The 13,241-nt window shown below is 36.5% G+C and overlaps 1 protein-coding gene across 1 annotated transcript; it reads right to left on the reverse strand.

Moving 5' to 3' along the window:
• Nucleotides 1-4,429: 4,429 nt before the first annotated feature.
• On the reverse strand, nucleotides 4,430-13,166 carry LOC140231615 (thymidine kinase, cytosolic-like). The gene is made up of 7 exons (XM_072311766.1): nucleotides 13,057-13,166; nucleotides 10,764-10,795; nucleotides 9,611-9,724; nucleotides 8,575-8,668; nucleotides 7,554-7,643; nucleotides 6,492-6,611; nucleotides 4,430-4,625 (listed from the first exon to the last, which is right to left on the reverse strand). Exons 1-7 carry the CDS (start codon nucleotides 13,120-13,122, stop codon nucleotides 4,434-4,436), a joined length of 708 nt encoding a protein of 235 aa, XP_072167867.1. The 5' UTR covers nucleotides 13,123-13,166; the 3' UTR covers nucleotides 4,430-4,433.
• Nucleotides 13,167-13,241: the final 75 nt, after the last annotated feature.

The following is a 13,241-nucleotide window of genomic DNA, read 5'->3' on the forward strand; positions in this document are numbered from 1 at the left end:
TCGACACAAACAAAAATATTTGAAACACTTTTGTGTACACTTGTATTTATTGATTCACTGCACTATTTACACTAAAAATTTCAGCATAAAAAATTCCAACATTAATTTCCATGTTTCATTTGCATTTAAACAGAGTAAACAGAAGTGAAGAGAGCACAGTACTTGGAGCATCAAATCTGACATTCCTGGAGTACACGTACGGGCAAACCAGTTTTAAAAATGAATACATGGCACATGTAGTTGGGACCATACATATGTATTTTCTTGTTATAATGAAATCTTTTTTAAAAAGACAAAGCAGTAAGGGAAATATGTAACAGTTTTACTTGTAAACTCCTTGTACTGATGGAATTTTGTTGTATTTGCATTTATCATATTGGTTTACCTGGAAAATTGATACTTCACGTCTGTGGAGTGGCCACTCGTCTTATCAATTATGGGATGCGTTTTGCAGCATCATGAGACAAATATTTACGACTTGTGAGGATACAGTTTTATAGAGTGATAAGTAATGGCAGAACTCGACCCATCAACCAAGATCAAAAGAATCACTGGTAGGTATGTGAATTGAATGGTAATAACAATTAAAGACATCAAATTCAGTCTCCAACAAAAACATGTACAATGTAAAAGCTCAGTGCTATGAAAGGTATATGAAGTATACGACTCTTTTTAAAAGCCATGTAAAGTAGACATTGCTTCAAACAATTAAAACATGCATTTTAGTCAGTCTGTAAAAAATTACATAAAACTAGCACAATGTGCCATGCATGATCTTCATGTGAATTGGGCAACACATTGAATGGATAAGATCAGAAATTATTGTGATCATATCATCTACCACTTAATTATTTTATCAAAGTAAGGGTGTAAATCTTTGTACAGTATTAAAAATACCGGTAAGTGGTAATTCCACAACGTATCAACTCATTTATTCTCTGTCCCCAGGAAATATTGCATTTCATTTTTTATCTGTGAGAACTTGTTCTGACAAATTCGACTACCTTGGTATGATACAATATGTTGTCTAATCTTTTATGTACAGAATTTCTACCCTAGTTCTACAGACTGATATCTAAACATTTTCATAATCCACACTTTACAAAATGTCATATACACTTGATAAAGTGAAAAGGCATGTACGGTTAAAACTACTACAGACATCAAGTGTAAGAAACACTAAGGTGAAATGCTTGCATGAAGTGCACGTTTCCAAAACAAAACAGACATGCTCTCAATATAATGCCCAACAATTTCTAACAGGCCTGCCAGGTTTCCTTGATTCTGCTTGAGGGGGTCCTTGAAAAAAAAAAAAAAAATGACCATTTCTTTGTGCCCTGTCAAAGGAATACACAAATTTCACTGATGCAAAATCTAAGATTTCTTATCAAAGGTGCATACAAATTGCAGATATTTCACGATGGTTCTAAGAACATTCCTGATTTTGATGTGTGCATATTGTCAGTCCTGTTGCCATAATTTTTGGATACACGGTTCATGTATTTCCAGACAGCTACTGGCTACAAAGCATGTTGCATTTTCCTTTTTCCAGTAGTTACTGGACATGCAGAAAGCAAAAGGAGGACTTGTGAATACACATACTGTATAGCCTCTCCTCCCTGTGGGAGAAATACAGATGTATTTTAATACGATTTACCACAATATCTCCGATACTGACTTTATGCAGACAGAAACTCGGCTGAAGTCAGTGCTCCACAATGCTCCAGTTACTGCATATGCCAAATATTTCACGATGTTTTTATTTTCGTGAATTTTGCAAGATAGGTACCAGTTGCGAATTAAAAAAAACACACAAAAATATAAACTGGGATGCTGACATGACTGTGACATGCATGCATACGTTTCTCTGTTCAGTCCTGCACGTCACGTTCCTGAATTTAACCACTTGTGAAATTGTCTGGAAGTCCTGATTCACAAAGAATTAGACTCCCTAAATATATGGCACATACAGTATCTCTTGATAAAACAAACTAGACTCCTCTCAGTGTGTCAGGGTTTATGCATGTACAGAGTAAAAACGCTGCACGCTGGAACTGGTCCAACGGTCCAGGACAAGTAAAAATCACTGTCAGACCAGTAACTTTTTCAGGAATGGACTGCTAAAAAATGGAAAAACTGGGTACCAACTTGTCTGACAGACAGGTTGGACCAGTAGGAAAAATGGGTTAGTGTGCAGCCCTGACTGTATAAATTCATGTGATTCATTACCATTATTACTGTTGTAAAGTCACAGTTTAAGCCAAGAAGACTACAAGAAGATAGTGATTTGGTTATTTGATCTCTGTTGTAATATCAGAAGTTGATACATTGTATCTTACTGCCTTCTTTGCACATTTCTAAGTTCAAGGCATGTTTCAAATGAGGGAACTCTTTGGCGTTAACAATGAAGGTTAAGTTATCATGACCTTTTGAATTATTACATCATGTTGCCTATCCAAATCTCCAATGCACTTGACTGCATCGAAACTTTACAGCTGGGTTTTGTGCTGTTTCTGAGGTAGGTTGTTGGAAATTGAGTAGGACAAAATTTATGAGCCATCTGAAAGCTTCTTGGGAAACTTCAAAACCACAGAAATAAAAGAATTAACAATAAGCAACCTTATTAGGCTTTTGTGTTGATATGTCACATATATGTAGTTTGTACAATCCCTATGGTTCTCATGGAGTAGGTGTGTAAAGTGTATCATATATCTGAATCTACTCTATATTTCAATAAATTGTTGCTTTAATTTCTCTGCTTCTGTTCAAAATACTGTAACTTACCGTCATTATCCCACTTACTACCAGAGTAGAAGTAAGCACATGTATGATCTCTGGAATCAGAAGTACAAATGTTTATCATCAGTACTGTATGTCATTTGGCATTGTATTAACCATCAAGAAAACATAGTGCTAGGCTACTCCATGTTCGTAGTGAACATATAGAATAAAATAAAGCCACAGAATGGTTTCATTCAAAGTAGACATTAAAAAGGAAGAAGTTATGGACACTCGGGTTCACATTAAACAAACCAGTCCAAAATAAAGTCATATTGGTAGCAACCATGTGTGTACGTTAGATGAGGTGAACATATCATCACCTTACAAGTCTCTTGCTGACCTGCACAAGAATCTTCATATAATTTCTTTATCTGAATTAAAATTGATAATTCTCTGTGAAATCGCATGGTATGGTAAAAACCTGGTGGCGACCGTTTGAAGGGGTAACAGTTGTGATTGATGAGTTCTTGACCAAAAACCAAAGTTAAGATGCCTTTCAGTACAAACCAAGGGAACATTGGGAGGGGATGACATTATTGCTTATCATGTTTTATAATATATACCGGTATGCACATCGTGTTTTAAAAAAAAAGTCTTCAAAAGCTTAAATCTCTCATTATATGTTCTCATTTTGTGGAAGTATTGACCATTCAGTTTTGATGATTTCCCCTTTTCCATGAAGGTCAAGGATATGGCAGGATTCCTGCTCCATTTAGACAATATTTTAGCTTCATTCTGACCTATCACTTCTCTCTCAATAGACCTGAAATAATGCAGCTGTATCACAATATGAAAGAGGTAGATACCATGAAGAGAATGACATGATGCATTTTAGTCATATGAAAATCAATGTCATCCACAGAAAGAAACAAACACAAAGTTTCACAACAAATAACACAGACAATAACCAAAGACACAAGGGATGGATGTTAAAGGGGAAACCCTGACTAGTTAAAAGTTAAGAGTAAAACATTTTATCAAAATTGATTTAAAAGTTAGGGAATGTAAAAGATTTTGAAGTTTTGCTTATTATGCAAAAATAGTTATTCAAGTACATGTAGTTGATATGAGTGTGCAAATGAGTGAGCTGATGTCATCACCTTACAATTTTTCATTGTTGTGTACAAAAAAACTGAAGATTTTTTTTTTTTAATGTTACAAAAATGTAAAGCATATTGTTATTCCAGGCTGAATGGCTTCAAAATAGTGATCAGTCAAATATACTAGGATTTGAGACTGGAGCATAACTGAATTTGCAAAAAAGAAAAAGAAGGAAATTACAAAAAAGAAATTTGTATACACACACTGTAGTATATTGCAAGTTGTGAGGTGATGACATCAACTCACTCATTTGCAAATTCAATTTGACAGTTCAAAAACTGTTTTGCGGAAATTAGCATAACTTTACAACTTCATAACTTCCCATACTTTCACTAACTTTTAACAGGCCCAGAATTCCCCCTTGAATTGTTATCTCAAAAAAGCAGTGCTATGCACTAGTTTCTCCCTGCACTGTATATAAAATATTAAAATACATGTACATGATTGTGAAATAATGCTATTGACATTAAAAGTCATTAGGCTAGGCGCTTTTGAAGAACATGGACACTTGATGTATTAAAAAAAAAAAAGAAATCTAAAATTCTGGGAGTTCATGGAGACATGCTTGATTCTCCGTCACTGCTTGGTGAAACAAACAGCCGTCTTCCCTGCTTGTTGCATTTCTGAGAGGCTTCTATCGTAACAGGCGTCTGTACGCTGTTGTCTTGGAACTTGCTTGGGCTGAGTTGATGGCAGAGTCTGCAGACTGCCATGTACTTGTCGGCACCACCTATCACCTCAAGCTAGAGTCATCCCATGCAGAGAAAATGAGGGAATGAAAGAAATAACAGAAAAATAATGAATATATATTGATAAAGAAATCAAATTTTAAAAGAGAATATATAGATAGAGATATCATTTTTAAAGAGAATCGATACAAGCTGTATAGAGATAAGAAAAATCAATTTTTACAAGAACAGGTCTGCCAACATTCCCACATCCAAATCAGGGAGATTCCACACAGCAGTTAGGTAGATATCTGTGTGTTACATGCATGTCAATGGGCAAAAATAATTCCCAAATCAGGGAGATTTCAATATTCTCTTATTTAGACATGAACAGATTTTGACATTTTCAGGGAGACTCCTACTGAATCAGGGAGACTTGGCAGCTCTGCAAGAATACATAAATGGAGAAATCCATTTTTCAAAGAAAATAGATATATAAATGAAGAAACCAATTTTGTTGTCAGAAAATAAAGGGTCATTTTCACAGTACAACTGTAAGGGGTATATTTCAGGGATGCCGCCTTATTTTCTGTTTCCAATGTGCATTTCTCTCCCTATACAATACAGCGACTGTATAATCTTTCAGAACAGTAAAATGAGAGATAACTTTGCCCCCAAATTGCTTCAAAGAAGCAATGCATTAGAATTAGCAGAACACATCAATGAATGCGTTAGGGAAATCAGACAATCAGTTCAAAACTTATCCTTGCCGTCACTGGATGAGGAGGCTACTACAGTTTGTGATGTCACATGCATAGAATGATAACCAAAAAGAAAATAAAATGGAATTTCATTAAATTTGTTTTTTGTCTTTTTAAGTACACATTCCATTGACTTGTTACTGATGTATGTTAAGTGAAAGGGTAATATTATTCCCCCTGCCTTCTGGAAGAGGCAAGTCAAGTGCTCTTTGTTATGTGAGAAGAGTGAAAACACGTTGAATTTTCTTTACATTTTCTCCATATCATTCCATGCATGTGACATCACAAACTGTAATAGTGTTCACATGCAGCATGGGACAGCAATGAAACTTCAAAACTTATAACTTTTGAATGGATTGTCCGATTTTCCTAAAACTTTCACTGATGTGTTCTACTAATATTGCTGCATTCACTCAATCCACACATATATTGATGTGAACTTGTCCTTTAAAGATGCAAACAAATTAAAAGTACTTGATCTGGTACGCTCTCTTGAATGTATGTGAAACACAGCACACAAATGTGTAGCTGTACGTCAATGCTATTTCAGACCTAATTCATATTGTGCATTTCCAGATCACTGTTCTTTTGTCTTTCTGGTTTTTACAAAGAGACAAGAATACATTCAGTCAAGGAAAGGATGTCAATACAGCTATTCACATGTTTTGGCCTGTCAATACATTATTCGTGGAACTCCAAGAATATAATAACATCTACAATCAGTCATAACATCCCATAATTGTATGTGTGCTCATCTAGGACTACCAGTATGAAGGGTAAGGTATGTGTGAGCACATGTAACACATAAAAGTCAACAGTCTGCAGAATTTATCCCTTCCTGCATTTGTTGACATGTGTGAAGCTTACTGTATGCACATCTGTACCCTTTTGGGTGGTGGTGATGGTGGGTACTGTAAAAATGGTTATTTTCCCGCGAGTAATTTTTTGCACTTGACTGGATGAGATGAATTTTGCATGTTTTTAATTCGTCGGAATGAAGACATTTCTCAATGGAACATGCGAGGTGCAAAAATATTTGTGTGATTTTATTTTCACCCTGGTTTCCGGTTGTGCGAAATGTGCACAAAATTCCACTTATACAGTATGGGGTATAAGTGATAGTACAATGTTTGTTTGGAGAGTTGGGGGTCAATCTTGGGCCAAACCACGGACCACCTACCTCGGTTTCATAGCCCAGCCTCTTTGTGTAGGATGCCTCATTATAGCAGCGCATGCACACAGCATTGAGTTTGATCACGCTTTCAGCCAGGGGAACAAGGTTTAGGATATCACCAAAGCCCTGAAGTGAGGAAAAAAAGAAAAGAAAAAAGAGTTATACAACATGAAATGTAGGATAGGCATTTTGATAATAAGTACTTTACTATGACATCTTTATTACAAATGCATTGTTGGCTTTTTTTTTCCCCAATAGTTGCACTACCAAATGAAATGGTAACAAAGAAGTATTTGCACTGTGTATTACTGTATAAGCTGTTATTTTCGCGTACAGATATTTTCGCAAATTAGAAGGTGACAGACATTTTTGCGAGATGTTGATTTCGCGAATTGACACCAACGCTATCTTGCATGTATTGTTACTCTAGTGTATGGCGACATTTTCTCGTGTTGTTAAATTCGCGATCCAACCTATTCGCGAAATTCGCGAAAATTAAACCCTCGCGAAAATAACCACTTATACAGTATTTTGTTGTGACTTCATCAGTCAAACTTGTTCATTTCTTTTGTATTTGATACTGTCTGTGAAAATTGATAGAAGTATTAACAAAGTATAGAGAAATGATAAAGTAATGAGAAGGAAATCAATAAAAACTGGTCCAAAAGATATCAGAGAAACTGCTCTACATCACTTAGATTTAAATACAAAATCATTAGCAAGACTATGGATGCCAAATCAAATCACTAAACCATGACACACTTACAATGTGCATTTCGGAAGCTCTTTTATTTTTATGCAAATCAATGAAGACAACTGCTTTTAATGACTTTATCAGGGATTCAAACTTTGTGAACAGCACTGCGGTATTCTGAGGGCTTAAAAGGCTATTTTTGTTGGAAAACCCGTCTTTTTACCTTTCCCACAATAAACATACATGTAGTTGCACTATTTGGCAAAAAATAAATAAATAAATAAATAGAAATTAAAAAAAGTAACAGTTGGGTTGTGTTAACATCTACAGCAAATGCAAATCCTTACAAATGATCAAATCTTTAAATCACAAACCTTTCTTTGGAAAGTTCCATCTAATGCAGCAACGATGATGACCTTCCCAACATTGGCCATCCTCTCACAGAACTTGACACAATCTGGGAACTGTCAGAAGTGAAACAAATAAAACGGGAACATTGATCATATAACATTTCTTTTAAATTATATATAGTTATTCATGTTACAAGGTTTGGGATTTCGGGGTATGCCTATTAATGTTCTTTAACCCGTTGAGGACGGTTTGATTTCCCATAGATGCTTGCCCGAGTAAACTTGGGACTTGTCCTCAACAGGTTAACAGAAGCTGTGTTGCACATAAACAAGCAAATAATATAAAATATCAGAGCCATATGTTCAGATAAATACTTTAAATTTCTTCTTTTTTTTTAAGCTGAAGCAACACACAATAAAAATGGACTAATTTTGGTCTTACCATTGGGTGTGCATCAAGACAAATTTCTCCCAAAAGCTCATTACTGTCTCACAGTGCATATGATCAACATCATAACACAAATAGTCCTGCAAAATGTCTAAAAATCTGGAGAACTTTGGGCTCATGAACATAATTTATCATTATCATTGCATATCATTATTTTCCCAAGCACATGCGGCATAGGGCTTGAATGTGTATTACTCAGAAGAGTACATCTGATCTCAGGAAAGTTGACCATATACTGTATACGCCGAATATTTCGCGAGGTTTTTATTTTCGCGAATTTCGCGAGTCAGGTGCTATTCTGATCCCGATGTGATTGTGACGTATGCGTGTACACTTCTCCGTTCAGTACAGGACTCCACGATCGCGAATTTAACCACTTGCGAAATCGTCGGGAATTCCTGATTTGCGAAATATATGGCGTATACAGTAGTTTCTCTGCGGTACATTGCAAAAATCTTTCAAAGATGAAAGAGGGAGGAGGGAGAAAAAAAGGTTTCATCATGAAATCGAAAGATGAGTACTTCTGTGAAGTTTAGAGACGAGTACTTTTGTGATATTCTGAAGAGAGTTGATGACCGTAAATGTGAGTTTACTTACAAATTGTCCTTCATCGATGCCAATCACCTCAGCTTCTTCGGCAAGTTCATAGATGTCAGACAGACAACTAGCAGCTGTGGCTTTGCACACTTGACTGTGGAATAAGAAAAATTTACCAGAGCTGTTAACATTAAAATTAACAGGGTTCTAAAAGAGCAATCTAGAGGATGCTTTCATTGTAGGTGAAGAAAAAAAAATCTGCATGGGAAGTTTTTTTTTTGTTTTTTCTCCCAGGGAGCTTCCTGCAAACTACATTGTAGAGAAGACTTGACAACTCTTTTAAATATGTCTACACCAGTTTGGCTAGCATAAAAAGACAATTCAATTAACATCATCTGGCCAAAACATTACTTTGTCTATCCACATCAAGAATACTACGTTCTGAAATATTTATATAATTACTACTCGAGCCTTTCAGCAGTGTAGTGTAAAAATATGTGCAATGTAGATAAAGTATTACAAGCCGATGTACTGTTTTAAAATGCACCAGTTCATTTTAGACTCATCACTGCTCAGCTGTATTGTATAATAACAACTAAATGCTTTATCATGCAAAACTTGCAATGTTGGTGGTTCACAATGTTACGTTTCTGGCATATCCTCATTATTAATCTGTGCATATACGGTAATGCACGAGAAAAGAGAAGACGACATTGAGCGATTTTCACTGTGGGCAATGCTGCACACTGGCACTGGTCGAACGGTCCCTGACCTGTAAACATAAGTGTCGGACAAGTAACTTTTTCAGGAATAGACCAGTAAAGCATAGAAAAAATGGGTTAGTGAGCAGCCCTGCCATAGGGACTTTGCCCATTGAGGACGGACTGATTTTGCTACAACATGCATTTCCCATAGACACCTGCCCGAGTATACTTCATCCTCAACGGGTTAAAACACACACACAGACGCCACACAAACAAAAACCTTTGCAGGCATTTCCATCTGACTTCTGTATGAGAAGAGTCACTGAATCACTAATCAGTGAAGATTGTAGACCAAACCTAATAATACGTGTAGAAACAATCATCAAACTCACTTGTCATGTGTTGCTACTCCGTGCTTGTCATATCGCGTGTCTTTGTCATATTTGATGAGAAGACAATCGTAGTTGGCAATCTGATAGCGCTTCATTCTCCTGATCAACTCAGTTCTGCAGAGGATGAAAATATGTGTTGGAACAGACTTAGCAAAGAAACTTTACCATATCAAAGCAAGGGGGATATACTTGCTTACCTCTTTATGTGCCACATTCGCATGACCGACTCAGTCGACGGCATGCCAACTTCACAATTGACATATTCTGCTTAAACGCACAAACCCGCCCAAACCGATCGATAAATCGTCAAATGCCGCAGTACAATGAAATTGTGTACTGCAATTCCATTCCTGTCGCATATAGCTTGCACTTTATGTGGTGATGACTATCAAGGGGTTTTTCCTACTGGATTTGCGAGTGGATTCTTAATTTTTATCACTGTTTGTATGCAAAAGTCATGTCTGTACAATAATGTAGCTACTGGTCAATTGAAAGAAAAGCAATCACATATATTTGCTATACAATTTACATCAAAGCAAAGCTTGGCATTTTCTGTACAGCTTTGCTTCTTACATGTACATGTCCCGTAACAAATATCCATAAAAGTTACATAGATTTGAAGAACAAAACTTATTCACAAATCATGACTATGTTGTAGTCTCAGATTAATGTGGAACACATTGGGTTTATATGCCATGTCACATAAGAGCACGAAATATAAAAAATGTTCACAAGTCCCCTCTCAGATTTTCATAAATTGATCATTATCCTATAACCGGGTACCTTCTTTCTCTCCATGCTTTTAATGATTCTAAATGTTATCATGACATTGAAATATTCCTGCAAAAGAATATTGCAAATTACAAATTGTTAGTCTACTCTTGATCAAGTTCTTTGTGGGTTTTTTTTTCTTTTGTTGTTGTGTTTCTCCCAATTCAGAACTATGTACCTGTACAACTAAGGAAGATGAAATAATGCTGAATGTACTCTGCATTCTGCTGAGAGTAATCAACTGGATTTCATGCTTTTCATCCCTTTCATATGTATTTTCATTACCGGTACTATACACACGCCATACTTTAGCCATCATTTCCCTGATATGTAGAGAAAATATTTTATGAGGGGATTTGCACTGGATCAGCTTAACACTTACGTTTTGCCGGAGAACATAGGTCCAAAAATGACCTGTGGATGGAATAATACAAAAATTTCTGTAAGAATGATTTTTAGTGACTTGACTGGACAGAAAAAAATCATGACAATTGGCAAAATTGAGATAGGATGAGTTAGTTTGATTTCAACAAGACAATACCACATATGCAAAGTTCAGCATAATTTTCAAGTATGTTACATGTATATACCTGAGGAGAAATTGTGTGATAATTCCTTATACATAAAATATAATAGTCATGTTTTACTATTTGTCAGAGATGCTAAGTAGTCATAGAGGAGCTAGGCATGGGATTTTGTGGCATGTCAGCAATATGGTATGAAGCTTTCACATTTTTAAGCTGTATTCATGCCATCTGGAGTACACTATAAATAGATCTACTTTTGTACAGAGTATGAAATTTTGGTTTATTCTGATAGAAATGAAATATTGTCTCAAAATGTTGCTTTTAATGGCAGTTGGAAATCATCGGTTTGTTTGTTTGTTTCGTTTTGTTTTTGGGGGGTGCAAGGCAGGAGTCAAAGCTTGACAAGTGTGTGAGCATGACAAAGACCTCTGAAGCATGAGTCTCATGTATGAGATTTGGTAGGTTCTTTAAAAGAAAAGTAGCTCAGGTTTGGATGACTTTAAATAACACAAAGAATCAAAACAGCATTTGAACAAGCAGTCTGAAATCACAATACCAAGTCTACATAACAGCACCCTTGATGCAGAGACATAAACTTCAATTTAATATCTCCTGTCAGCTTCTTCTTCTGGTTCAGTCTGCCTCCTTCAAACTTGAAGATTCTTGCAAACTTTGGATGTGTTTGAGTGTGTGTATGAAACGCAGTGGTTGAGGTGCATGGTACAGAGTATATACACGGTGCAAGTAAAAACAGTCCGGGACTTATCCACTGCCTTCAGAGAACTTGATCAGTAACTAATCCATGTCTTCATATCAAATAGCACCTCACGATGCATATTTCAGAAGACAAAAGTTTCATCCCATCAAGCCTCTGGAATAAACAAAATAATTTATGAAATCAATGGAGAGCAGTACAAGGAGCCCACTGTCATCACCATCATCTGAACGGAAGGGAAGGATAGTCTTTTGGATGTACATTTGTATATTGTCTACATCTCTCACAGTTGAATCCACAATGCTGAAGACTTTACACAATTTAAAATAAATGAAATATTACTGCATTTTTTATGATGTCAGACAAAGATAAAGTCTTTGTATGCCCAAAATATGTCCAAATTGTTTAATGAAAATTGCTTGTCTAAAGGGGCCCTGAAATCCAAATGCACGTTGATTTGTGTTGATTTATGATACCCTAAATATCACTTTTGCGGTGAAACGAATAACATTCCATATAGTTTTAATGATTTTTTCTTCTATTTTTCTTCGGATTTAACGTTACTTGGGAACGCCCACAAAAAATCCTTCCAAACCAATCAATATTAATATTCTTGAGATGACCTCATCTGTCAATCATTGCTAAACCCCAAAGTACTGAAATGTTTAACAAAAGACATTGGAATGCACCTTCAATTCGACTCGGCATAACTTGCATGTTCCCTCGCCATGTCTTTTGGGGTTTGTTAGTCACATTAATATGACAGGAAAAAAATTCAGCACAAGAACTTCGTCTTAAAAAAAAAAAAAAAAAAGTTGTTCTTAGCCTATAGTATAATATATTAAATAAGAACGGCTTTATGACCCCCCCCCCCCCCCCCAGTGTCTGGGCAGATATTGAGAGGTTTGTGTCCGACACATAGAACAATATCTACGACACCCGTGCCGTGTGGAGCTGGAGTACGTACACATGCATCCGCTATCCTTCCTTCCTTTTTGTGCAGCCAATGAGCCATCATGGCCATTAGCATTAGATAGATATACATTGTAAGCTTTGTTTCATTCAATTTTCTTATTTCAAGGAAATTGTCCACACACGGCATACGGATAGAACTGACATGTTAGATGCCCGTTAGATTTTACTCTGTGCTTCAGTTAGTATGCATATATCATGTTGGCTTCAAGCAAACTCTGTATTTAAGTAGGGTCTAGGCCTACATTCAATTAACGTAACAAGATGGGCGATGCATGGCACAATCACAAGTTCCCGCCGTCGACCACACAACGGAAGAGAGCGGGTACCGGGTCGCGTTACGTCCCTGGGCTGGTTGTGGGCAAGCAAGCACTGCACAAAGCCAAACGATAGTGGGTAGACTACCGACGTTTGATTGGTGCTGCATGAAATTATACCAATTAGATCCTAAATGCTCTTACCTGAATCTGCCCCTGTTTTCGACTGTTCGGCTTGATCCCGTCTATTGATGTTACACACGACATCATGATTGATGCTGAGATTACAAAGAATCCGACAAAATTCTCAACACTGCGTTGGAGCGCTGTTCACAATCGCAGAGACGCGGGCGGAATTAAATGAGATCTAGTATAATGCCGCCGCGCCG

Source organism: Diadema setosum, chromosome 8, assembly GCF_964275005.1.
Source record: "Diadema setosum chromosome 8, eeDiaSeto1, whole genome shotgun sequence".
Lineage (NCBI taxonomy): Eukaryota > Metazoa > Echinodermata > Echinoidea > Diadematoida > Diadematidae > Diadema > Diadema setosum.

Excerpts from the sequence above, each read along its gene's own strand:
- LOC140231615 (XM_072311766.1), bottom strand. The coding sequence starts at position 13,122 with ATGATGTCGTGTGTAACATCAATAGACGGGATCAAGCCGAACAGTCGA. Across the intron at positions 6,612-7,553 it reads ATGGAACTTTCCAAAGAAAG|GGCTTTGGTGATATCCTAAA; the intron begins GTTTGTGATTTA and ends TCCTCACTTCAG. Across the intron at positions 4,626-6,491 it reads GGCTGGGCTATGAAACCGAG|CTTGAGGTGATAGGTGGTGC; the intron begins GTAGGTGGTCCG and ends GGATGACTCTAG.